At 45.9% G+C, this 27215-nt stretch overlaps 2 protein-coding genes across 2 annotated transcripts; both read right to left on the bottom strand.

Annotated features, from left to right (window-relative positions):
- Window positions 1–410: 410 nt before the first annotated feature.
- LOC109139487 (versican core protein) lies at window positions 411–4871 on the bottom strand. The gene is made up of 4 exons (XM_027281380.1): window positions 4811–4871; window positions 3380–3601; window positions 3065–3247; window positions 411–2977 (listed from the first exon to the last, which is right to left on the bottom strand). The coding sequence occupies exons 1-4, from the start codon at window positions 4869–4871 to the stop codon at window positions 2724–2726; spliced, it is 720 nt and encodes a 239-aa protein (XP_027137181.1). The 3' UTR covers window positions 411–2723.
- Window positions 4872–5516: 645 nt separating this feature from the next.
- Window positions 5517–27215, bottom strand: vcanb (versican b). Its single transcript, XM_027281732.1, has 13 exons — window positions 26986–27215; window positions 25898–25975; window positions 24344–24772; window positions 21434–21608; window positions 21195–21322; window positions 20816–21112; window positions 15969–17012; window positions 12317–12504; window positions 10621–12004; window positions 9270–9383; window positions 9066–9179; window positions 6460–6618; window positions 5517–5585 (listed from the first exon to the last, which is right to left on the bottom strand). Exons 2-13 carry the CDS (start codon window positions 25962–25964, stop codon window positions 5539–5541), a joined length of 4146 nt encoding a protein of 1381 aa, XP_027137533.1. The 5' UTR covers window positions 25965–25975; window positions 26986–27215; the 3' UTR covers window positions 5517–5538.

Below are 27215 nucleotides of genomic sequence, written 5' to 3' on the forward strand. Positions count from 1 at the left end.
TAGTCTCCGTGACGTCCCCGCAGACTGTCTAAAACCTGGATGTAGTCTCTGAGACGTCCCACCTGTCAATCAAAGCGTCCACGCTCTTAATCCTGCATAACTTTAAGCCTTAATATAATGTGAACAGGTGAGTTGTATATAAATTTCACCCTCAGTACAGTTGTCATGAACGGGGAAATTAGCTACAGAGACCAAAACTGTTTTTTGTACCAGGCTGTAAACATGTTTATTTCTGCTGTGAAGTTGGACATTTGGACATGGGGACTTATGGAGACTGACTCACTTCTGGAGCCAGCCTCAGGTGGACGTTAGAGGAACTGCAGCTTTCTGTCACTGAAGCTTCAGAGCTTTGAACATCAGTGGCACAGTGACACCTGGTGGTGTAAAATAAAACTACACAAACACAGGCGGTGTTATAAGAGTTCCTATTATTGCACACGCAGCTGACAATGACAAAGAAACATCGATACAGTGAACTCCATCAAACCAACATGGAGGGAAAAAGCATATACAAACAGAAATATATAAAATGTATGAAAACATGAAGAGGAGGAAGAAGAAGCTCAAATCACAAAACAAAGTCGTCTCTGCACATTTTTCACATTCCCTTTTTGTTTGGATTAAAAACACAGATCCCAGATCTGTTGAGCCGTGAACCACAACGTTTATTTATTTATTTATTTATTTATTTATCATCACATCTTTTGGTGACGGATCCGTCACATGCAGAGAACATGCACGACATGATCACAGCAACAGGAAGTCATCATCAACAGAAACCTTTATTTGATATCACAGTCCATTCATAGTTTGAAAGTATACAATAAGTTAAATTCATATGGCTTCATATAGTATCTATATTATATATCCTATGATTAATAACACACACACACACTCACTCATAATAATCTCCTCCTCAGCTCTGTGTGTGTGTGTGTGTGTGTGTGCGTGTGTGTTGCCCTTTAAATCTCCCGTTTAAAAAAAACAAACTTTTCTCAACATTTTGTACATAAATCTACACGGCCAGGAAAAAAAACAAACAAAAAAAACAAAAACAAATGTTATGGTAATAATTTAAAGTGATGAATTCGTGCTTTTATTTTGAAAATCCTCAAAGCTTCCTGGAAAAAACGTGTCAGTGAATTATGTGTCTTGGCGGTTAGGGTTGCAACGGTACGAGTAACGTCTCCGGGAAATATCACGGTACACAATTATTATTATTATGAGTTAAATGAACCTTAAACTACAGAAACATATAACTACATCAGTTTTACGTGATAATATATAAACAGGACGTTCACGTTACAACGTGAAACATCTTCATAAATCTACAACCGAGTCCAGTTGCCCCAGATTAAACCTTTTCAACACGGTAAAATCAACTTATCACGGCATATACCGTGATATCTGTGTACCGCTGCAACCCACAGGTGAGACTGAACGTTACGCTGCTGCTTCGTATGTGCCATGTTTGCCCAAACTCAAAGGTACGCCGTGGAGTTTAGGACTGTAGTAAATCTTTAAGAGCGAGTGCTTGCGAATAGGAGACTCTCAAGTAAGACGCTACGACCGGTTAGGCGTTCGATGTACGGAGAACAAATCAGGCGGGACAACGTTGAAATAATAAAAAAACTAAATCAACTTTTGGAGAGAAACGTCGACCTGATTTCACGCCGTGGTGGCAGAGAGATCTTTAGAGTGAAGCAGGAGAAGGAGCGACATCTGTGAATACGACGTAAGAAGGTGAAAAATGAGAAAGAGTAACAGTAACACTCGTTAATCTACAAGGTTCTGTGCTAGGACCAGCTTCTATACGCTTCCTCAGGGAACATTATTAGGAATCGCTGCATTAACTGTCGTCGTTACGCCGATGACACCCAATTATATTTATATATTTAAGATGAACTGAGTTCTTGTAATTGGACCCAAACACCTCAGAAACTAGAGACTTAGTTACTTTAGACGGGATCCCCCTGGCCGCCTTTTTGACCAGGATTTGTCCTTTAACGTCCACATTAAACAAATTTCGAGGACTGCTTTCTTTCGCCTACATAACATCACAAAAATCAGACGCATCGTGTCTGAAGCGGATGCAGAAAACCTAGTCCACGCTGTTCAGGTACCGACAGGATTTCTCTCACCTTTATTTAAAATCCTACAGCTTCCATGCATATCTAACCTTCACATGCAGGGTTCCTCGTGGTTCCTATAATCTCCAAAAGTAGACTGAGAGATGACCGTCCACTAATGAGTTCATGCAAACACAAATGTAGCGTAAGTATCTTTGCTATCTCTGTCGGTTACGTGACCGTCGCCTTGCAGGTCGTGAAGTTCCCTCCGAGAGTCTCCGTGCCCAAACTTCATGATTCAAATGAAGGTAAATGTTTGTTTACAATAAAAACTCCACTGCGTACCTTTGAAAGAAGACGGCAGCTGTGTTTGACGGGCCGTGTTCAGATCCGGACGGGAACACAGCGGTGACTCACGGAGCACTCGTGTGGCGCATTAGAGTCGCACAGTTGATTTACAGCACCGAGCTAACTTTACAAATCAAACTAAATTCTCACGAGTGTTTCGGTTCTGGAGTGTTTTTTGGACAACGCGCTGCCCCTGGTCCTGTTGAGAGCCATTGATAGACAGCTCAGTGCATCTTTCTGTCTATCGATGCCTCTGGACCGACATAGCCAGCCTGCTAATCTGATTTACAACCACCACAAACCCCGTCAGTGTCTCATCTCATCCTCGTCGTGTGTTTGGACCTCCTGATGCCTCTTCTTCCTCTCCAGCTGCTGGACCTGACTCTGGGAAGACTCCCAGATGTTCTGCAGGATGTCGTAACCTTGCTGTTGCTCTTGGTTTTGATAGCGTTTCTGATGACCCTTGTCGTGGTGCACGTGGTGGTTGTAGTGCCGGTTCTGTTGCTCGTTGTTCTGGTTGTTCCGGCGCCGGAGCGTGAACGACTTGTGGTAGGTTGCGGCTGAGAAGACACGACGGGAAAAAGACCGTTAAAAGACGTGAAACCACGTGATCCTGATCCAAAGCACCTCAGACAATCATTACTCACGGCTTGTACAGGTGACTTTCGGGGTGTCCCATTGGCCGTTGGCCCGGCAGCGTATGGTGGGGGTGTGTCTCTGGATGAAGCCCTGTTTACAGTGATAGCGTAGCAGGGAGTTGATCTCGTAGCGAGGCTTCATGGCGCCAAAGACTCGAGCATCCTTCACCACAGGAGGCTGCCCACACGAGACTGCCGGTAGGAAACAAAGACTCCACTGTGAGATGTTTAAACTTACATTTATTGGGGTTTTTGGCCACTTGGGGGCGCCACAACAACCTGTGAACACATACTATCACCTTATGTGTGTATTCGTGGACGTACCTGTTCCCTTTTTGCAGGTGAAGGTCAGGTGATAGTTGCAGGGCACGTCGTTCCACTGTCCTCCTTCATGCCAGATCATCACCACACAGTCCTCTCCAGACTGGAAGAAGCTGTCCGGCTGGTTCGGCCTCCAGTGGTCATATTGCTGTGAAACACAAATGTCTGATTTAAAGTGTGTTGACCCACTCTGACCTGTGATCAGGTGAACGGTGTCTCTGTCATTCGTACGTCTGTTCTCACACTATGTAACTTTGGGCTCCGGGTCGGGAGAAGTACGTAACGCTTTACGGCACTAAGTCACACAGCAGCAACTATTTCACTGATTCTGGTGAAACTGGATCATATTTTATGGAGGAAATGTTTTCTGGTTTTCCCTCTGATGTCCTCCGGCTGCTCCGCCTCAACTCTCTGTGATTTACAGAGTTTATGATGGACAGTGAAGTAAACTGCTGACAGCTGTAGCTGCTGTTAGCTCATGTTAGCTCAGTCTGTTAGCTGCTGCTTAGCTGCCCTGTTCGACTCATGTTTAGCTCAGTTTGTTAGCTGTGTTAGCTCATGTTAGCTCGCGTTGTTAGCTGCTGTTAGCTCATGTTAGCTCGGCTCTGTTAGCTGCTGTTAGCCTATGTTAGCTCAGTCTTGTTAGCTGCTGTTAGCTCATGTTAGCTCGGTCTGTTACTGCTGTTTGTTGCTCATCTAGCTCGGTCTGTTAGCTGCCCCTGTTAGCTCAGTTTGCTTAGCTGCTGTTAGCTCATGTTAGCTCGTTGTTACCTGCTTTAGCTCCTGTTTTTGCTCAGTTTTTTAGCTGCTGTTAGTCATGCTTAGCTCAGTCTGTAGCTGCTGTTAGCTCTGTTAGCTCTGTTAGCTCAGTCTGTTAGCTCTTTTGTTCTTAGCTGCCTGTTAGCTCAGTCTGTTATGCTGTTAGCTCAGTTTAGCTCAGTCTGTTAGCTGTGTTAGCTGTAGCGCAGCTGTTAGCTCAGTTGTTAGCTCGTTGTTAGCTGTGTTAGCTATGTTAGCCTCGTTTGCTTAGCTGCTGTTAGCTCTGTTAGCAGTTTGTTAGCTGTGTTAGCTAATGTTAGCTCAAATTGTTAACACGGACTGTGAGCTCAGAGCACCGAGGCAGTGTCAGTGTTTGTACCACAGTTTGGGAAGAAGAAGAAAAGAAGTGGAGCCGGTGTCAGCCAGAACCGAGCTCCCCTGGGCTCAGGAGGCTCTATGGACATAAGGCCTCTTGCTGCTGGAGTAATATTAGCTGGCTGGATCCTGCTCCACCTATCCTCATGAGGAGTGGAGCTCATTGCAAACATGTGGATGTAGTTCACAGACGGAGCACAGTGTGGTGCTGCAGCTGCTGCAAACCGAGCCTCGGTACGGTGTGCCTCATTTCTGTTGATAACACATTACAGCAGAGTCCCCCTCCAACCCGTCCAGGACCAGAGTTCAGGCCCGACTCGGTCACATGCTTCAACAGCTGATGTGTGTGAGAGTGTGTCATCGTGACTAAGAAACACAAGAGATGGAGGTTCCCTCCTTTCATTAGAAACAAGTCAAACCCTCCAAGAGGAACGTTCAACAACAAGAAGAACGTTCTTCAAAAGAGTATGGACGAAAAAAGGCTGGTCAGTTCTGTTTCAAATGTCCAACTGCACAGCAGAAATAAACTGTTTACAGCCTGTACAAGACTTTTAGACAGCCAGGGACGTCTCAGAGACTACGTCCAGGTTTTAGTCAGTCTGCGGGGACGTCACAGGAGACTACGTCCAGGTTTTAGACAGTCTGCGGGGACGTCACGGAGACTACGTCCAGGTTTTAGACAGTCTGTGAGGACGTCACAGAGACTACGTCCGGTTTAGACAGTCTGCGGGAGTCACGGAGACTACGTCCAGGTTTTAGACAGTCTGCGGGGACGTCACAGGACTACGTCCAGGTTTAGACAGTCTGCGGAGGACGTTACAGAGACTACGTCCAGGTTTTAGACAGTCTGTGCGGTCACAGAGACTACGTCCAGGTTTGAGTCTGTGGTCAAGAGACTACGTCCAGGTTTAGACAGTCTGTGGGGACGTCACAGAGATACGTCCAGGTTTTAGACAGTCTGGGGGACGTCACAGACTGGTTTAGGACCTGTCTTACCATGGTTTGCCGTCAGTCCATCTGAAGTCTTCTCAACTCTTGTCGTTGAGGCCGAGCCACTGGTAATCACTTCCCAGACCTGCAAGGCAGAAACAGTGAGTTTGAATGAAGAGAGAACAAACAAACAGCAGCAAGATGAACGAGTCCGTCTCATGTCCGCCTGCAGCGCTTTGACTCTGTGGAAACTTTGTTTTATCGCACTAACATCTTCAGTGGATTAAAGGGAGACTGGCCGCTGTCCAAACACTGTGTCTGAAAGTGCTCTGACTTAAAGTTTTTACAGGCAGACGCGACGGAGCCCCAAAATACTTCAAATATTTTTAAAAAAAGTCTGTCCAACTCTGAACAAAGACGTCTTCAGGTGTTCTTACAGACTTTATGATCAGAGGTTCTGTTGCTGCTTTCACTGTTTAGACTGGACACTGGTTGTTCAGAGGTTCTGTTGCTGCTGTTCACTGTTAGACTGGACACTGCTGGTTCAGAGGTTTTGTCGCTGTGTTCACTGTTAGACTGGACACTGCTGGTTCAGAGGTTCTGTGCTGTGTGTTCCTGTTAGACTGGACACTGCCGCGTTCAGAGGTTCTTTGCTGTGTTCACTGTTAGACTGGACACTGCATGGTTCAGCAGCGTTCTGTCGCTGTGTTCACTGTGGACTGGACACTGCCGGTTCAGAGGTTCTGTCGCTGGTTCATGTTAGACTGGACACTGCCGGTTCAGAGGTTCTGTTACTGTGTTCACTGTTAGACTAGACACTGCTGGTTCGGAGGTTCTGTAGCTGTGTTCACTGTTAGACTGGACACTGCCGGTTCAGAGGTTCTGTTACTGTGTTCACTGTTAGACTAGACACTGCTGGTTCGGAGGTTCTGTAGCTGTGTTCACTGTTGGACTGGACACTGCCGGTTCAGAGGTTCTGCTCGGTTCTGTAGGATCTGAATTCCACATCTATAACTTACGGTTGACAAACAGCTGTTCCTCCTGCGACAGGATGCTGGCCAGGTGGGCGCCGTGCAGCCGGCACTCCCTCTCCGCGGCGTCCCACGTCCGGCGGTGCGTGAAGTACTTGTAGCAGTGAGACTGGAACTTCCTCCAACCGAACCCGCAAACCTCGGTGTCTGCGAACAGAAGACAGAAAGCGGAGCTGCTTTACAGTACAGTTCATGCCGTATACTGAGCTGATTATGCGTCACACGTTGCCTGCAGCCGGCTGATTTGGAGCCGTGCCGCCGTAACAATGAACCCAATGCAGCTGCACAACAACTTTGATTTGTTTATTTGTGCATCAGACTCTGTTGTTCAGGCCAGAGAGACAGAAAGAGAGTCGAGGTCCAGCTGGGGGATGAAGGCCCCTCACTGTATGAGCTCAATAACACACAGTTGGACTTCATTAACCCTCACAACTCTCCATTAACACACACACACACACACACACACAGACACACACACACTTTTAGTTTGATACACAACGACTTGAAGCCACATAATCACGTCTCTGCTTTGTCGAGCTCAGTAAACAATGGATGTTTTGTGTCGGTGGCTCGTGCCAATAAAGAAAGTCGTGATGGAAAGTTGCAGTTGGGGCTTCGGGCCACGAACTATCGTCTTAATGAGACCTCTGTGCAGCCACCTGGAGGGTCAGGTGAGGTCTGCGGGCTCGCTGATGAATGCTGAGCTTTAATTCACGACTCGGCTCCTTCGAGAAACTGGAGAGATTCAATGTCACGCAGCTGCAGAAGCTTTCTGGCAAAATAATCGAGCAATTATCTGAAAGCTACGAGAGGACGACAGCTGCAACTTCTGCTGCATGAAACTGTAAACGCCAATCAATAACCAGTTTACTGACGGACGCATAGCTTTAGCCTCACCACTTGCTAAAGTAGCTAACCGCTAATTAGCTGCTGCTAACTGAATCTGCCGTTAGCATGCTAACAGAACCGGGCTCAGCAGCCGGGCCGGGTTTGAAACGTTGATGAGTAGCAGGAGAGCTAAAGCTAATAAATCTCGCTAATTTTGTGAAAAGGCTAACTTAGCTACTGTAACTGATAATATAAGGTATTGTTGCTGTTTTCGCTAGTCTGAGATAAAGCTAATGTAGCTGACTCTTGCTAACATTAGTTAGCTTGAATGTAAAGCTAACTTTAGCTTTCAGGGTCAACTCATCGCGGACATTAGCTTATTTGGCTAATATAATAAAGCTAACACAGCTAACACTGAGGATCCAGTTGGTTTGGAGCTAGTGCTAATGTGGCTAACTGCTAACCGTAGATAATGTTATGGACCTCGCTAGTTTTGCGAAAATGCTAACATAGCTAACTGATAATATAAGCTAATGTTGTCGATGTAGCTAGTTTGAGATGTAGCTAATGTAGCTGACTCTTGCTAATGTTAGCTTGTATGTAAAGCTAACTTTAGCTGACCGTCTTTACACATGTTCGTCAGGGTCAACTCATCGCTAACATTAGCTTATTTGGAGATAGAGCTGAAGCTAATATAATAAAGCTAACACAGCTAACACTGAGGATCCACTTGTTTTTGAGCTAACTGCTAACGTTAGATAATGTTATGGACCTCGTTAGTTTTGCGAAAAGGCTAACATAGCTAACTGATAATATAAGCTAATGTTGTCGATGTAGCTAGTTTGAGATGTAGCTGACTCTTGCTAACATTAGTTAGCTTGTATGTAAAGCTAACTTTAGCTTTCAGTGTCAACTCATCGCTAACATTAGCTTATTTGGCTAATATAATAAAGCTAACATTGAGGATCCAGTTGGTTTGGAGCTAGTGCTAATGTGGCTAACTGCTAACATTAGTTAATGTTATGGACCTTGCTAGTTTTGCGAAAATGCTAACATAACTAACTATGAATAATATAAGTTAATGTTGTCGATGTAGCTAGTTTGAGATGTAGCTAATGTAGCCGACTCTTGCTAACATTATTTAGCTTGTATGTAAAGCTAACATTAGCTTATTTGGTAAATAAACATGAAGGCAAATTAGCAGTCTTGGAGCTAATGCTAATGTAGCTAACTGCTAACATTATCTATCTTAGTTAGCTTGGACGTAAGGCTAACATTAGCTATGTTAAGGTTGTTAAGTAGCAAACCGCTAGCTGTCGTTAGCTCAGCTGTAACACTGATATGCTGATGTTAATGCATCAGTGGTAATAACGTATATGACAGAGGTGAACAGCTGTTGATGAACAAGTTGAGAAATAATAACCTGACCTTTAAAATCTGTGAGTAAAGTAACTGATGCTCATACCCAACAACAAACAACACGACGTTTCATTTTACATTTCTTTAAAGAACTCAGAGAGAGACGTCTGAAACTCTCTGAAAGCTGGAAAACATTAATCCTCAGAGTCAGCTCGTTAGGCCTGAACCTCCGTTAGTTGCTGAGTAATGGCAGAAATATTGGACGAGAAGCTGGAACTAATCTTACAGAGAGAGGCCGACGCCCAGTGCTGGAAGACAGCTGCACACCGTCACCACTGACAGCGTGCAGCGTGTCGTCCCTTCATATTTCTGCAGCGTTATTTCACTTTGCATGTTTCGTGGCTGACCTTGCTCGCAGAGCTCTCCTGCATAGCTGGGCAGGCAGAGGCAGGTGAAGGAGTTGACTCCGTCCACACAGGTGGCTCCGTTCAGACACGGGTTGGACTGGCACTCGTCGACATCTGCAGACGCACAACACAAGCCCGCATTATTCCACGTGTCATTCGTCTGTCAGTACGCGGGTCGGTATGGTTAGAGGTTAAGAGGAGGACCTGTCTCGCAGTGCTGTCCGGTGTATCCAGGTGCGCACAGGCAGATGTTCTGCGCTCCATTTCTGTAGCAGGAGCCTCCGTTCAGACACACAGCGGCCGAGCACGGCAGGAGATCTGCACACAGTGACACGATGTCAACAAACCAAAAACATCAGAGCAAAAGTTCAGGGACTGGATCGAACCACGCGTTAGCATGCTAATGCTAACTAGCTTAGCACCTACATTCTTTTCCAAAGTCGATGGAGCATATCGTTAGCTAGCTACATTACTTTGTGATTTGTCTGGTTGCAGGTTTTCACAATGTGTTAGCGGATTCCAGGATGCTAAGATATTAGCATATTAGTGTTTTTGCCTGCGTTAGCATGTCAGGCTAACTAGCTTACAACCCCACATACCATAATTACATGTAGGTACATCGTTAGCTAATTACAAAACCAGGATTCCAGGATGCTAAAATATTAGCATATTAGCGTTAGGGTAATGTTAGCAATTCCGTACACTTTCAAGTCTGCGTTAGCATGCCCGGCTAACTAGCTTAGCACCTTACTTCCAAAGCCGATGGTGGTATATCATTAGCTAATTACATTATTTTGTGGGGTTAGAATGCTAAAATGTTAGCATATTAAGTTTTGTCTGCGTTAGCATGCCCGGCTAACTAGCTTACGTACCCTACATACCATACTTCCAAAGTCAGTGGTGCTACATCGTTAGCTAATTACAAAACATGTTTCATTAGAAAAAGCTCGTTCACTACTCAAACATTCACAATGTGTTAGCGGATTCCAGGATGCTAAAGTATTAGCATATTAGCGTTAGGCTAATGTTAGCAATTCTTGCGTTAGCATGCCTGGCTAACTAGCTTAGCACCTTACTTCCAAAGCCGATGCTGGTATATCGTTAGCTAATTACATTAATTTGTGGGGTTAGAATGCTAAAATGTTAGCATTGAGGCTAATGTTATTTAGATTTCAGTTAGCGCTACGCTGCTATTGCTCGTTTTCCACATGCTATGCTAACCTTCTGTTGTTAGCATTAGCGTCAGTCAGTTAGCATATAATATGTAGCAATCAGAGCACCGAGCACATTAGCTCGTTAGCTCCAGCTAAATTTATGGTTGCCGTAAACAAATGATTCAGTTCACGTGTATCTGACACTAAAGTCTGTAAACAGCTCGACAGGCGTAGCAGCATTAACCACGGGGCGCTCTGCAGAGTCAGCTGGAGGCGGCTCAAACAGCTGCTGAGCTCACTTACTGGCAGAGAGAGGGAGTGAAGCAGTAAAATGAGCTGCTGTTGATGTTTACACCACTGAAGTAGTTCAGAACAAATCACCAACAATGAAGTCCATGTACCTCTGATGTTCACTGTGCTGGCGTCCACGGAATAAGCTGAGTCAGTGCCGCTCTCTGGTTCCTCCGTAGCCACGATCTCTTTTGGTGTCAGAGGCTGCGACTCCAGCAACGATGGGACGCTGTCGTAGTCCACAGAATCAGCCTCCGGTAGAGGGGTGGCAGAGGGGTCTGGGATCAGAGCCCACTGGGGGATGGAGTAGGGGCTGTGGTCGAACGTGTACAGGGGTAAAGTCGTGGAAAGGTCGGACTGGCTTACGTACTGCGTGGAGGCCGCGGTGGACTGCTGCTCGGTCTGGAGTCCGTAAAGCTCGGTGTGGTCTACAGAGGTCGTGGATGCAGGCTCTGCGGTAACGGCGAGATGTTTCTTATCATCTGTGGGGTGTGTGGAGTATTCTGGCGTGCTAGGTTCTGAGGTTATGTCCCGAGTGTCTGTGGTGAGTGTGGTTTGGTCTCTCACAGCTGCCACATCTGGTAAAGCAGTAACGGTGACCGCTTTAGGAACCAGGTCAACCAGACCACCGTGTTCCCCAGAAACCTCCCCCTCTCCGGACAGCTGCTCTGCACCTGAGCCTGGCTCCGTGACCGTGGAAATAGGTGGTAAAAACACCGGCACGTCCGTGACTTCACTGCCCGCTGTAGGTTGAGGCTGTTGGGTGTGACGGGTGGAATAAGTTGGTGGTAGCGTGCTGGTAAACTTGGGTATCTCTGGCGGGTCTTGTCCTGAAGCCTCGTCCTCTCCAGAGGCAGAACCTTCGAAGTCTTCCGTCTGTGTCCATGTGGTAGTGGATGGCGGCGGCGGCGTGTCTGGGATTGAAGTCGGAAGCTCCGTCCCTCCGATTTCTGTCTCGTCGGTCATCACATCAGACCGGCTGCCTGCAGCCGGGGTGGGCGAAGCATCGTCTGCAGAGCCCTCCTGCACAGAAGGACCAAAGCCGGAGTTTGAGGAGCCTTCCTCGTCCTCGTAGCTGGAGACCCAGTGAGTTGTCGGCTGGGAGACGCCGGGGAGGGCTGAGCCTGATGGTGTGGTGGGTGCTGGGGATGAGACGGGGAACGTATACGGGGTCTTGGTGGTGGTTCCTGTTGCTGTCTGATCACCTGGTTCTTGGGTTTTGCCTCCATCTAAGTCAGTAAAGACTTCAGGAACCACGTCGGCACCAATACCCGAGCCTGTGACTACATCTGGGTATGTGTCTGTGGGAGTTTCCTTTGTAGGTGTCTCCTCTGTGTGGATTTCTATGGCACTGTAATCAAAAGTCGCGCTCTCCTCCTCCTCCTTCTCTGCTCCTTCTTCTTCTACCTCCACCTCCTCGCCTACGTGGACAGGAGTGGCCGTCTCAAACTGATCTCCTCTGACTTCCTCCGGCAGCTCCGGCTCAAAAGTCACCTGAATTTATCAGAAAAACAAAGAAACACAAAGACCGAATGAAGTGAAACCTTCGGTATCACCAACTGTAAATCCTGATCAAACAGCGACTACACAAAACTACGTCTCTGGAAGTTGAGGAACTGCTCAAACTGTTACATTACAGCTAATAAGAAGCAGCTTCAATGACGTCATGGCATTACTACTCATTTATGTCATTAAATTGTCTGACTGTGACCTGTTGGACTTGGCTGTAGCAACGCTGCTCTGTTCACTGACTATCAACACGGAGACAAACATTATCAGAAATACCGAGAGTTATCTGGCCGGTACCTCGTGTTTTCCGTTGACAAAGCTGACGGTCGGAGGCAGGTTGATGGGAGAAGGCTCGAGAGGGTCGACGTCTCCGCTGCCGATGATGGCTTCACTGGTTAGCTGTGAAAGGTCGGTGATCTGGGGGAAGTGGGGGTGGGTCCCTCCGATGACCCCAGGCTGGTTCAAGATGTTTAAGATGTCGTCAACTAGAAACAAACAACAGACGTTTACTCCTCCAATCTCTAAATCATTGACAGTATAAAGAATGGACGTTGTGTCCGTGACATCCCCCCACAGGTTTCTGAAGGCTGTACCAGCTCTTGACGTGGATCCAAGGTGGCTGAATGATGCCTGGTCGCCTGTAACCACACCCACCTGTCAATCAAAGCGTCCACGCTCTTAACCCTGCATAACTTTAAGCCTTAATATAATGTGAACAGGTGAGTTGTATATAAATTCACCCTCAGTACAGTTGTCATGAACGGGGAAATTAGCTACAGAGACCAAAACTGTTTTTTGTACCAGGCTGTAAACATGTTTATTTCTGCTGTGAAGTTGGACATTTGGACATGGGGACTTATGGAGACTGACTCACTTCTGGAGCCAGCCTCAGGTGGACGTTTGAGGAACTGCAGTTTTTTGGCTTCACTTCACAGACACGGAGGTTGATGCTTGGTCTAAATTGTATATTTGAACGTTGACACCAACGTTTGTGGTTTCAGCTTCTCTAATTTCAGGATTTGTTGCTTTTCTCGAATTAATTTGAATGTTTTTGGATTCTGGATGTGAAATTTGAGGACATCACTGTGGATTCATCTGGAAAAATATATTTTAAAAATATTTTAGAGACGTAAATAAACACCTTGTTTTAGCTTAAACATGATAAAATGTGAACTTAAAAAAAAAAAGTTGATCTAGTGGTCAGGAACTCTTCTGGTTTGGTTGTACAGTTTTCGATACTTGAAGTTTGATCTCCAGCCTTGAAAGCAACACGTCTTTCTTGCTCCTCTCTGCATCTCTGGATGTTTGCCATGTTTAATGATGAAGGTCGGCCGGTGCCGGCGGCTGTTCTCTTAACAATGTGCGCCTGTGTCTCTTCATTAAGACTTTATGGTACACATGGAAGTTATATTGTGACGCAAACACCAACCCGAGGCTCACGCTTCGACCGGATCGGGAGCTTCGTCTTTGAACTGGACAAATGTAACGAGTTAACCCGCGTCAGCCACAACATGTCGCCCCAAAGCCAAAAAAATCCTGTGTGACTCACAGCTCAACACCACGAGAAACAGGAAGCGTTTTCATTAAAACACTCCATGCTTCAATTTTCCCAATTTCCCCCCAAAGACGTGGAAACAGTGAGTCGGAGGCCTCACACACACCGGAGCCTCCGTCACGTGATGATGTATTGCCTCTGCAACCGAATACTCCTTTAAACATTTCAATAATAAACACAACTCCTGGAAGATGGCACCACATGGCTGAACGGGGGTAACAAACACATGAGCGCTGTAATTTGAGTGAGTGTGTCGGGGTGTGAGTGGCCCCTGCACCTACCCACCATCTCAGATTTAATGATGCTGGGGCCCGAGGCAAACCCGGGCAACGGGGCCTCCTTCGTGCCTTATTCTCACTCACAGTGAGGATGTCGAGGTTTTTGGGTGGAAAGTAACTAAGTACATTTACTCAACTGTACTTTCTGGAAGATTTTGAGTCACTCAGATGAGTAAATACGCCGATGACACTCAAATATTTGTAGCAAGATTGGCAACTACCTCGAGTCAGGCAAAACCAAAATATATGATGATGTTAGTTTGAGTACTTCCATGCTTATACTTGCAGTTTTGAGTACATGAGTTCAGTGTACTGTGAGTACCAGGTTGGACACTTCCAGCCCTCAATGGATACCATTTTGGCTACATAGCTGATGGGGGATGATGACTGCTGGCATTGTGAAAAAGGCGGCAGAGGAAGCAGCTAGAGGTGAATATTCCAGTATACAAATAGAAGTGGTATGTATGTTTTGTATTTATAGTTTGGCAGTCAAATGCTAAGCTAATGGTTGCAATTCGACGAAGAAGAAGCGAAGATGCGAATTGAGACCCAGACCACCCTGCTGAAACTGGTGTACTACACCAGAAAGTACTACATAGAGGTGTACTAACTGTATCCAAAATGAAACACAAAGCACCGGGACAGTGTTGGTATTTTCAGGCCCGGGGCCTAGGGGGAATGCTGATGGGGGCACAGAGCTGGTGTCGTGCCAGAACCTGAGCTAGGCGAGGGTTAGCAATGTAACCGGGGCTCAGCAGCTTCCCCCCCGAGCCCTCGGGCCTCCTAGGACTGCACCTGGTAAACCTGTACAGTAATCCATCCATGGTGGAAATACAACTAATGCAGACTAATGCGTGGAAAGAAAGAGATGGTGGAGATTGTTGGAGAAGTTATTAGTTACGGCAATTCAGGCAGCTCCCGAGAGAAGTGACAATGAAGGTCAACAGTCTCTGGTTTTTGTTCCTGAACTCTTTCACCAGATTATATCTAGATCTGGAAGTTGAACATACAGCTAGTTAGACATGCTGGCTGAAGACCACCAGGGTGAGAAAGAGACAGGAAGGTGAAGGACAGGAGTCATTTGCTCTGATATATTTGATTATTCATTCTGCTTTCCCACTGGAGACTCTACGATGTGTTTACAATATGTTCAGCTATAAAACTGGCAGAGTAGAGACTCCATAACTTTCCACATCTGGCTCTGCAAACTGTGTGTGTGTGTGTGTGTGAATCTGTCAGCATGCAAATACAAAAGTAACAACCCCATTAGTTGTTTCCTGCGTCGACAACAAACAATACTAAATCATCCGCGGCAGATTACTGTAAAGTTCCCCGACAGCCCGGCGTAACAAACACAAGAGCTCGCTCTGAAAGATAAATGTTCTCGCTGAAAGACCGAGCCGTTTGGGGTGAAATGTGAGACCGTCGGATCCCGGAGCACAAAAAAAGCCTCGAAAGGTGCAGGTCGAAAAAAAATCATGGCAAACAAAAAGTGGAAATACAAGTTCGGCCGAGGTCAGAGACGTCAAACAGATGACTGGTTTCTTACAGTGATCAGGAGGTCTGTCTTTAATCCGTACTGGGTTTGACCTGCCAGCAGAGTTTCTGTTTAAAGTTTGTTAAATCACGTCAGGAAAATGGTTTCAGCTCTCTGCAATGGAACGCCCCCCCACAACACAGTATTTACATCATCCTCAGATTGGGATAGGTTTTGATTTCTTACACCTGTTCTCCAGTATGTGTGGTCATTGCTGTTCTCTTTGTTGAAGTCAAACCCTACAAAGACTGGACAAACCAACAGAGCCCGACGACTCGGTACGTACACCAGACAACACGCTGATTCACCGGTCTGGAGGTAGACGACCCTGCAAATCCAGCAAGAACTGTTCATGTACCACAACAAAAATGGATGCGAGCCAACAGCTTGAAATGTCGCAACATTTGGGCTGAAAAGGACAAAACAATGAGGAGTTTGGTGAGAGCCACAACCGGATGCTGACAACTGACCTCGACTGGATCTAAACTATGACTTTATCTGCCGACCATCAACACCAGCTGACCCGGACTGGGACAGACCAGACCCAGCTTGGTCCCACCTGTCGTCACCTTAACTCACCTGATTGATTTTGGTCGTGCACATTGACGATGATGAGATGGAAAGGTGGTTTGGCCGATGACCCCCCATCGTCAGTGGTGATTCCAGAGGTGACGTCCTCTTTAAAGACAACTGCTGGTTGTTGCGCCTCCTCTCCGGTCCAAACTGTGAGGCCTGGTTCTGGGGTTTGAACTTCTGGAATGGTCTCTTGAACCTCTGATGGTCTCGGTGTGGTTTCAATCCCCTGACCCGGTCCAGGGGTGTCACGGTCTTGGTCAGTCTCTAGAAGCTGTGATGGCCTTGATGTGGTTTCGATCTCCTGACCCGGTCCGGGAGTGACACGGTCTGGAGTGGTCTCTTGAACCTCTGATGGTCTCGGTGTGGTTTCAATCCCCTGACCCGATCCAGGGGTGTCACGGTCTGGAGTGGTCTCTTGAAGCTGTGATGGCCTCGATGTGGTTTCGATCTCCTGACCCGGTCCAGGGGTGTCACGGTCTGGAGTGGTCTCTTGAAGCTCTGATGGCCTCGATGTGGTTTCTAGAAGCTCGCTTGGTGTTGATGTTTTCTTCACCCACACTTCTGTTGGGGTCACCACCGCTCCCACCTCAGCCCCGCTTGAGCTATCATCGCTGCTGCCTGAGTCCCCGCTGCCACTGCTCTCGTCTTGGCCTGACCCCGTCTGGTCTCCATCGTCTCCATCGGAGATGTCAAGGTGTGCGGGCTGTGAGCGGGTGGTGGGTAAAGGAGGGAGCTCCATGGGGATCAGGATGTCTGGCACCGACTCTACCCTGTGTGAGTCATTAAAATCTGGAACGTCGTAGTCGTCTAGCGTGGGAGTCGGGGTCACGGAGGCTGTGGTGTGGTCTGAATCTGTGTGGGGGGCTCCGTGTTGGTCTGGTGAGGCTGTGTTTGATCTCTCTGTGACAGGATCTGGTACTCTTGCTTGAATTTCAGCTCTTTCAGGGTGTATGAGTGATCCAGGTGTCGGAGTGTGGGGAGCATATGTAGGGCTGTACTCAGCTGGGGTCATCGGTGGACTCGCGGTCGTCGGCTCTGGTAGTTTAGCTGTAAGAGAGCGAAACAGAGAAGAGAGAGCCTCACTGATTACTGTACAAAAGCACAACTTCAGAACTTTACTCAAACTGGATCAGATTTGCTGCTAACTGAACTGACTCAGCCCGGGATGCCAGGAGCCAAACCCGGCAAGAAAACCACCTTGGTAGGCTGCTGTGTTCACTGTTAGACTGGACACTGCCGGTTCAGAGGTTCTGTCGCTGTGTTCACTGTTAGACTGGACACTGCTGGTTCAGAGGTTCTGTTTGGTCCAAGGAAGGAAAATGCTGATGGTAGCTCTGAACTGTAAAGTGAACTGCTGCCATCTGTAGTTGCTGTTAGCTCAGTACACCGGGGGAGTGTTAGTGTTTGTACCACCAGAAAGAAGAAGAAGAAGAAGAAGAAGAAGAAGAAGAAGAAGAAGGTTTACAGGCTCGAGGTGTCATGCTTGAACTGGAACTGGGCAGGCTCAGCAGGCTCTTTGGACATAATGGCAGAGGAGAAGAAATCAAAGAGGATGCTGACATAGGAAGCGCTGTAGCAGGTCATCAGTCTCAAATATCTGACGTCCAAGCGGTCGATGATGGTTTCTGTGCAGAACTACATCCTGTTACTTTGATATACGTTAAAAATGAACAATGCACAAAGAGGCAGAAAACCAACCTGAACACTTGGAGGTTTAGTTTGGAAAACGCTGCACAGCAAAGTTACCGTATACGTAATTTGTCATCATTGGGATAAAATGTGCACACAAAAAACAGAACAGTCTGGGTCGAGTCCAGTCCAGTCCGGTCCAGCAAACATCGGTTATATCCAAGTGAAAATGTTTACAGAATGAATCAGTTTATTATCGTGAGTCATTAAAAAAAATAAAACCGTGCTATCTGGAAAACGCTAGTCACGCAGCTGTCAAACTGCCGTTAGCTATAAAAGGAAATGCAGCAGCTTTGATTTCTGAAACATGAAGTCACCTGTCAGAAATAAAACGTCTGAACATCAGCTGACAGAACAGCAGGCGGGAAGGTTAGCTCGCTAACTGTTGCAGCCTGAGTCCATGTTAGTCTTTCTCCTGTGAACGTCACAGACCATGAGGCCTCTGTGATGGTTGCAAAGATTTATATCTCATTATGATGGAATACATACCATATGAGAAAAGACTCCCAAACACACACATACAATGCCGTCCTTTGTGCAGGTCTAAGTGCTGACTTCATGTAGTCAGTGTCTCAGGAGAAAGCAGCAGCGGGCTTTGAATGTCACTGACATAATGCTTCAATAAACGGTACGTAACTGACTCCCCTCCATCCATCCATGCTGGCTGTCAGCGGTACGTATGGATGGAGGGGAAGGGTTAGGTGGAGTTCCCTTTCTCTCGGTCGCCCTTACTTAATTTTCCACTCTAACAGCCACATGTGCACGAGGAAGAAGAGTATCGACTGAAGTATTAACTACAAGACACGTGATAGAAGTTTTTCTTCTCTTTCGACACAGAAAATCCAATTAATTTTTCAAAATAAAATGCCCAACAGGGGAAACTACGTATCTACACTCTGGTTCTTCTAAAGAGCTCTGGAGAACATTTTTGTCCTTAAAGTCCGGGTTCTGAGTTCATCAGACCAAAGAAGAAAGAGTTATTTAACCACCCAGCCAAATTTGAATGATTAAAAATATCAACAAGTTTATGAAATCAGGTGTCAAAAATCAGGTAAAAATGAATTCTCAGCTCCAGGACTGTGGGGGCACACTGAAGCTGATGAGTTCAGAAAATGAACATGACTGACTTTGAAACACTGAGATGAATTCATCTCTGTCTCTCTGCTCAGGGTGGCCTCAGCGTGTCATCGAGCCGCCCTTTAAGGACCGCCCACAAAATCCTGAGACTAAAAAACTGTTAACCTCTGACTCCACGTGTCACTAATATATCGTTAAAAGTCTTTTCACGTGTTTTCAGCAACTATTCTACAACATATTTACTGTGTTTGGAAAGAAATCTCAGAATTGACTTTACACGGACTTCAAGAACCATCATTGAAGTGCTTCAATGATGGTTCTTTCAGTCACGATTTCAGCTTTTTGTGCTTTGAAGAACATTTAAATGTTGAAAAATGTCTTTTTTCATATTAAAGGTTCTTTGGAGAACTCATTACTGGTTCTTTAAGACAACAAACAACCAACAAAGGGACAGTTTGAACACTGTTTTTATGACTTCATGACAGCCGAGCCCGATGACATCTAGAGTTTAGACCGACAGAAGTTCAACAGAAGTTGAAACTCGGGCTGCAGCTGATTGTTATTATCATTATTGATTCATCGCTTAAAAAAACACAAATATATTAAATTTACGACGATATAAACTCCTCCTCATAAAATCATCCGTACTTTTCTGACACTACTTCTGTACTTGTACTTGATCTGAGTACTTCTTCCCTCCACACAGGCTAAAGGTGTTTACTGCCTGCTCTCTCTGGGGATTCGCTGTAGTCTGGTCTGGCCTGGCCTGGCCTGGCCTGGTCTGGTCTGGTCTTTCGCACCATGAAGGAGACCCTAGGCCTGCATGTTCAGCCCTGCCCTGATATGATGTCATGTGTTTGGCGAGCTGGTCCGGGGGTCTGTCCTTCACTCTCCTGCTGCTGCTGCTCTGCCACCTCGCCTAACGCTCTGCAGGACTCGGAGGTTCAGAAAGTACCTTCACGCTGCCAAACATGTGACTGTTTGCAATGACATCATCTGTGAAGGATCATACATGAAGTGCATAATTGCTGCATACCTACTTCACACAGCTCAGACTCTCTGTTTTGAGTGTTTTTTAATGATGATGTTACTTATGGGAGATGCACTCCCCCTCCCTTTTCCAGCCCGTCTGTCTGTGTTTGGGCTGGGTCCAGCTGTGAAGCATTAGGGACCTGTCCCCTTTCTGCTGTATCTATGTTAGAGTGCATGAGTTGGGTTTTCCCCTTATAAAAAGACGTGCCCCACCATAAACAGGCCAGTGGGAGTTTACTCTTCTCCTGTTTGTTCTTTGTCATCTGTTGCCACTTCTATACGCTCCGATCCTCAACCTCAGCGTCTGTGCAGCGGGCTGCAGATTTCTTCTGGTGTTACGCGTCAGAAAGGTGCAAAACTTACAACACAAGCATGAGATATGTACAACAACGTGATGACGCTACACTGAAGCAAACAACTGTAGCTGCTGTTAGCTCAGTTTGTTAGCCGGGTGATCTGGACTGTGAGCTCAGAACAGTGTTAGTGTTTGTACTACAGATGCTTTGGCCCACCAGGAAGAAGAAGAAGAAGAAGGAGAAGAAGGAGAAGAAGAAGAAGGAGAGAACAAGGAGAAGGAGAAGGAGAAGAAGAAGGAGAAGAAGAAGGTGAAGAAGGAGAAGAAGAAGAAGGAGAAGAAGGAGAAGGAGAGAAGAAGAAGAAGGTGAAGAAGAAGAAGAAGAAGAAGAAGAAGAAGAAGGAGAGAAGAAGAAGAAGAAGGAGAAGGAGAAGAAGAAGAAGGAGAGGAAGAAGAAGAAGAAGAAGAAGGAGAAGAAGGTGAAGAAGAAGAAGGAGAAGGAGAAGAAGAAGGAGAAGGAGAGGAAGAAGAAGAAGAAGAAGAAGAAGAAGAAGAAGAAGAAGGAGAAGAAGAAGATATTTACAGCCCCGGGGCGGGTAGTGGAGCCAGTGTTGTGCCAGAACCGGAGCTGGACATTACATCAGCTATTGAACTTTTACTCCTCATTCCTCTTAAAAATCACTGACTGGTTAAAACTTTGCCTCAAACCTCTGAAGGTGTCATCATGCATGTCGGCTGAGTCGTGTTTCAGTCTCACCTTTGAAACAGAAAAGTCCGAATCTGTCGGACGGCTCCGGGAAGCCGGTTTGGTTTTCATACTTGTAGAGCGTGCGGACCCCGAGCAGACCTCCTCCACACTGAGGCCTGGGGACGGTGACGGGGTAGCGGACGCTGCCGTCGGACAGCCAGCTGTAGTCGCAGCGGTTCAGCCCCGCCCTCCAGGCTGCAAACAGCTGACCAGGTGACGCCAGCACGGCGTCGTGCTTCTCGCACTCGTCTCTCGCCTGCTGCAAGGTGAGTTTATCTTTGACAGAGGACGGAAAGAAGACCTCGCCTACAGATGGAGGACAGACACACAAGGTCAGGACAAGGTTCATGGATGCTAAGCAAGGCTAACCACATCGATGTGTGTTCACCTTCTAGTTTATCTACGTAGCAGTACACGTCGTATTTCTCGAAGGTGTCGCGGATGCCGTATGTTCTCACTCCCGGTCTGCTCCCCAGGTTGCCTGCGCAGCCAGGACGGGGATCTGTGATTGGATACCTGGGAAAAAAAACAAACAGTTTAACTGCAAAAGATTGTTTTGTTCATCTTTGTGTCCTAAGAACAAAATATGCCAGTGCAAAGCTCGCGAGACCTCAAAGACAGACTCACCTGACCGACTGATCGGCGAGCCAGCCGGCGTCGCATTGGTCGAAGCCGTCCTCGAAAGCTACCGTGAGTTGTTCGGGCGTGGCGATGGTGGCGCCCACGTTGCGACACGCCGCCACGGCTCCGGGAAAATCCAGAGAGTAGCGGTTTGTGTGAGCTCTGTAGTGGAACACGACACCTGGAAGAGAGAGAGAGACAGGTCATACCCATGATGCTCGGCTGCTCTCGCTATGGAGCCAGGCAGAGGGGCAGTTCAACCTCATAGTACCCTATTACCCCACCACAACACTGAGCTCTCTGATTACTGGGTTCCTCTAATTAATTAATAATTCCTTGTAGTTCCTTGTTGCTCTTTGTGATTCCTTGGAGTTCTTCGTGGATCCTTTTAGTTCCTGGAAGTTCTTTGAGGTTTCTCGTGGTTCCTTGTAGTTTTTCGAGATTCCTTGAGGTACCTTGAGGTACCTTTAGTCTCTAAAAGTTGAATGGGAGTCTGAGCCTTCATCTATCAACCTGTGGAACCAGCTCCAAGTTCTGGTTCTGGAGGCAGACCCCCTCTCCACATTTAAGAGTCGTCTTCAAACGTTCCTTCTTGATGGAGTTGATAGTTGGAGCTGGCTCAGGTGAGTCCTGAATCATCTTTTAGTTATGCTGCTATAGGCTGAGATTGCTGATGTACTTCCCGTGATGCATTGAGCTCTTCAGGTTCTCGTGGATCATGGTTCTGTTCATCAGCCGTCTCTCTAAACTCAACCGGTCTCAGCAGATGTTTTTTTTTTTTTTGAAGAACAAACTTGAGTGACATCGGGGCCAAACTAACGTGTTAAAACACAAACGTTGCACATGAACTAACAAACTGACTGTGGCAGCAACTTCTGTGTTTTTGTGGCTCGTCTCTGTAGAACCTTTGCATAAAAACAAGAACTTTTATTTGACAGGTGCCTTGGATGCAGCCAACAGATGCAAGACTATTACAGCGTGGTGGGAGTACTTTCACTTCAGTTAAAGACCTGAATACTTCTTCCACTGCTGCAGTTAAAGAAGATGGAGGTAGCATCTTTTTAGCTGCTGTGACATGATGGATCCAGAAAAAGGTGGAAGAACTGAAGAGGCACCTGTTCACCTCCCGTTATTACACTCAGAAACCGAATAACTCGGCTCGGGGTCATTACACGACAGTATAGAGAAACTCAAGCCAGTCAGCTATTTCAGCTGTCATCCTCAGACTATATGTAGCTGTTGTCTCTGTGTCATTAGCTCCTTTATTTTCAGCTGGACGGGAGGATTATTTCTCATCTCATGCGAGGATATGCTGGCAGAGCTGCAGGAGGACGTGAATAGATGGCCGAGCTGTGAAACGGAGAGTTGTGTGTCACTCATAGGGAGCGTCTTTGTCTGGAGCTGCTCAACAAAGAGTCCTGTTCAGCATTAATGTGGAATCTGTGTAAATGTCTGGGAGAGAGAGTCGCCTCTCTGAGGTTTCCACAGGATGAACTCTGAAGGACGAACCTCGGAAATCTCCAGAAATATTCACGATCATTCAAAAAAATGAAGTCGCTTTCAGGCACAAGCTACTGTTTGTACTGTAGGACTCAAAGTAATCACCTGCCGCCTCTCGAGATATGTTCACTGTTTCTGGGTTTTTAACCTCCAGACACCTGCCGACTCTTCGGTGAACTCTCCCCCAGAAAACAGCCTCCGCCTGGGCAGCGAGAGCCGGGTGAGTCCCTCTGTTTACTGATGGTGATGATGTGATGATGAACTCTGCACGGTGGGTCAGGATCTCCCTCACAACACAAACTGACAGAAGACTGGAAACCCGGAGACGATTTGTGGGCGGATGCACAGAGGAAACCGGGTGGAAACCCGCCAAAATAAAATCATCAACCTAAACGTTATTCAATCAATCAAATGTTTGACGGTCCGGTGTGCAGGATTTAGTGGCATCGAGCAGTGAAGCTGTAGATTCAATTTTCAGATCTACTGTTTTGGTTCAGCGTCACTTCCAGATGTTTTCAGAGAAAAGGCTGTAAAAAGCTTCGTACACGACACAGTTAGAGACGAGCTGGTGAACACAGTGGATCATTTATCTCAGGAGGTGGTGGAGACCAAAAACAGAGCATCGGGTGACACAAACATGACTCCAAATTAGTAATTAGTGTTGCTCGTTAACTGCTGTGTGAGGAAATAATCAACTGTTTGTTCACCGTAAAATCTTTATAAGGTGATAATACATCAGTGTTGTGTTTACAGCTTGTCCAATTGCTCCCAAATGGCCCCAAAAAAATGAATGAATGCAGGTTTAAACTCGTAGATACATCATCTCACTGCAAGCTGACATTTCATCACAGTATGAAACTGTTAAAGTCAAACGTGTGAGCAGTTTAAAGACAACCAAAGAAACATGATCATTCATTTGGAGTCGTGTTTGTGTCACCTGACCAATATTTTCTCCCCTTTAGCTCCGTGTTTGGTCTCCACCACCTCTCGTTAGCTGCTAAAGTGACTTTTTAAAAGCTTGTCTGGCTCTGAGACTGAACCAAAATAGGGAAGTTGTGGCTGTAAAAACAAAACAATGAGCTGAAAGACACCAAAACTTTTTTGTGGAGCTGCAATCTTGGCAACCGGCAGCGACCGTCTGGCGATATTTCGGGGGTCGACCTTCGACCTTCAAACCTGGTTTGAAGTGAGACCGTTCGGAAAGTCCTTTAAGTTTTTAGTTCGGTTGTTGTCGATCATCTTTAATGAAACATAAGTAATATCTCGTTTTTTTATTCTAGCAGCTTCAAAGAAGACGGTTGACTTCCTGTGAGAGCTGCTCCTGCTTTGAAAACATCTGGATCCAGTCACTTTATATTAACTGTGATTTTCACCTATTAATGTGCAGAGTTGGCAGGGTGCGTTTGTTTCACTAACCGGTGACGTTGAGGCTGACGGTGTCCTGGGTATCCTCCATCCCGTGCATGACCTCACAGCGATAGAGCCCGGCGTCGCTGGCCCTCAGCTGCACCATCAACAGAGAGGCGTCGCCAACCGACAGTGGATGACTTGCCACCGACACCCTGCTCTTGTAGTCCTGCCCCACCTTGACCACGCCTCCCTGAGCCACCAGCACCACCTTCTCTCCACCTGCCACCAGCTTGGTCCACTTGATCCTCAGTTCCTCGCCGGGGCTCGGGATGGCATGGAGAGCGTCACTGAGGAGGAGGGGTCCAGGTGCCGGAGGTGGGGTGGTAGGCATGGTGGAAACTGACATTATGGAGAAGTGGCAGGGCAGCACCACCCGGCCCGCCAGAGAGCCGGTCGCAGGTGAGTTCTGCTCCATCCTCATCGAGCGGGGGGACACTGGAAAACAAGATCCGGCATATGTGACGTGACACGTGAAGCAAATACGCAGACGAGGGACAAGATGACGCCACCTGGTGGTCAGTGGCCGACGGAAGGAGACAAAATGTAACGTCACGTAACAACTGATAAACTTTATTGATATTATATTAACGCAGCTTTTCATCTGCAGGAACTTTCTTAACTTTAAATAAAAAGATTAGTGAGTAACATCTTAATATTTAAGTAATATTAAGGCTGTCTCGATATTGACGATTATCACGATAATAATTATTAATGTAATCATATGGAAACATATGTGCGTCTTAATGATTTATTAATTAATTTATTCTAATTTCTCTGTTTCTTGTATATTTTAGATTTTTTCTGATTGTATTTTTTTTATTTATGAGTATTTTTCTTTTCCATCTTTTGTTCTGTGAACTTTGTGGGATTAATAAAGTCAGCTGAGTTTAATTAATTAATTAATTTACCAAAAGAAAAGAGAAAAAATGCAGAGTAAAAGATAAATTTGACTGACGGCATTATTTTATAATATCGTTGTACTCATAATAATGTATATATAAATATATATATAAACATATATATGTGACATACTGAGCTGTTTTAAATAACATTAAACAATAATAAGTCTCAGTTTAGTTTAAAGCTTTAAAAATATAAATTATATTCTCATTTTATTAATTGTGCCGATCAATTGATTGATTAATTGATTTCCAGTTTTTTGTTATAAAATATGAAAATATATGAAAATAAAAAATAAAGCGTCGTCTTTTCAGCCCTGGACTTCTTTCTGGAATAAACGAACAAACATGAAGCAGCTTTATTTAGAACGAAAAGAGTGACGGCATCAGGAACCAGACTCTGGAGCTTTTCTACAACTGGCAACAAAAACATCAGCAATCAGAGTGTGTGTGTGTGTGTGTGTGTGTGTGTGTGTGTGTGTGTGTGTGTGTGTGTGTGTTGGAGTGGGAAAGTCTCTTTCCACTTTGTCAGTCTTGGACCTGAAGTCTGGCTCATGTGTCGCATCACGAACACGAGGAAGGAAAAAGAGGAAAGACGGTGACGGCGTTTGGATTCAGGCTCCAGTTGCATCACTTCCTGTTGGACTGGACGTGGACTCACCTGGTTGAGGACGAGCCATGCACGCACACACCAGGCACAGCAGGTGTGTGAGGACGTGTGACATCATGTCGACAAAGTCTGCAGAAAAAGAGCACGGAGTCAGTGAAGTGAACACAGAAGTGCTAAAACCTGCAGTTCCTCTAACGTCCACCTGAGGCTGGCTCCAGAAGTGAGTCAGTCTCCATAAGTCCCCATGTCCAAATGTCCAACTTCACAGCAGAAATAAACATGTTTACAGCCTGGTACAAAAAACAAACACTAGGTCCAGATTTCAGACAGTCTGTGATCGTTCTTTCACTATTTATTGACTTTTTCAGACAGAATTCATCTTGAAAATTTGCTTCAGATTCTTCAATAAACTTTTCCTTTTATACTTTTTATTATATTTTCATGTCTAAAATACAAATTTATTACCAAAAAAAAAAGTTGAATTACTTTGTTTAAAATTCTTCTTCTTCGTATAAACATGCAAATATTTTTGATCTTCGTCTCCTACGTCACTGAACAGTTCATTCTCAGTGTTTGTGACCTTCGAGCTTCAACATATCTGCTGAGAATACTGCTGGACCCTGATTGGCTCCAGACTAGCTGTGATGTCATAAATCCCGCAGGTACACCCAGGTGAAATCAAACAATCAAAGGGAAACTTTAAAAAGTTCAGATTTTAAGATTTTAAAACCAAAAACGAAATATGAAAAATAAAAACCACCAAATGTCAAAAATATTCTATTAAATATCAAATGACACAAAAACAGCAGCGAATCTTCAACAGAACATAAAATATATCATAAACCATCTGAAAGCCTGGAAACTGTTTTAAATCAGAAACTGTTTTCAATCAGAAACTGTTTTAAATCAGAAACTGTTGTCCCGGTTTTAATGGGTTAAACACCCAGAAAACTTTATTCTGGTCCAGATGTTTCATCAGTCTGAGCTGCTGCTTCACAGACAGATGTTAGAGCTTAAAGAGGTTAGAAGCTGCATTAATTGGTCTGTATCATTAACTTTATCAGAAGATGCAGATTACAGCAACACAAAGTCTGAAGAGATTCAAACCACAGAAGAGTCACTTCACAGTTGATCATTACCTTAGAAAAGCGTTAAAACCAGCCGCTCTGTGTCCGGTTATCACTTCAGAGTCCCGGGAGGTCTCAGACAAACAGCCCGGCTGAAGGCGCGTCGTTCCGGCGGTGCAGCTGCAGCAGACCCGCTCGGACCTCTTCCACCTCTGAGCGACTGGCTGCAAGTTCAAAATCCACTTTACACCCGCTATTATCCGGACATTATGAAGAAGGAGGGGCGCATGTCCCTACACCCC

The sequence above is a fragment of the Larimichthys crocea genome, chromosome VIII (assembly GCF_000972845.2).
Source record: "Larimichthys crocea isolate SSNF chromosome VIII, L_crocea_2.0, whole genome shotgun sequence".
Lineage (NCBI taxonomy): Eukaryota > Metazoa > Chordata > Actinopteri > Sciaenidae > Larimichthys > Larimichthys crocea.

What these genes read in the sequence shown, in the direction of transcription:
- LOC109139487 (XM_027281380.1), bottom strand. Translation starts at nt 4,871, where the DNA reads ATGACACACTCTCACACACATCAGCTGTTGAAGCATGTGACCGAGTCG. An exon ending in CACCTGCAAAAAGGGAACAG is followed by an intron (nt 3,248 to 3,379) that starts GTACGTCCACGA and finishes TCCTACCGGCAG; the next exon opens with TCTCGTGTGGGCAGCCTCCT. An exon ending in GAAAGTCACCTGTACAAGCC is followed by an intron (nt 2,978 to 3,064) that starts GTGAGTAATGAT and finishes GTGTCTTCTCAG; the next exon opens with CCGCAACCTACCACAAGTCG.
- vcanb (XM_027281732.1), bottom strand. Translation starts at nt 25,964, where the DNA reads ATGATGTCACACGTCCTCACACACCTGCTGTGCCTGGTGTGTGCGTGC. An exon ending in CATGGCTCGTCCTCAACCAG is followed by an intron (nt 24,773 to 25,897) that starts GTGAGTCCACGT and finishes CTTGTTTTCCAG; the next exon opens with TGTCCCCCCGCTCGATGAGG. An exon ending in GGAACAGCTGTTTGTCAACC is followed by an intron (nt 5,586 to 6,459) that starts GTAAGTTATAGA and finishes TCTGCCTTGCAG; the next exon opens with GTCTGGGAAGTGATTACCAG.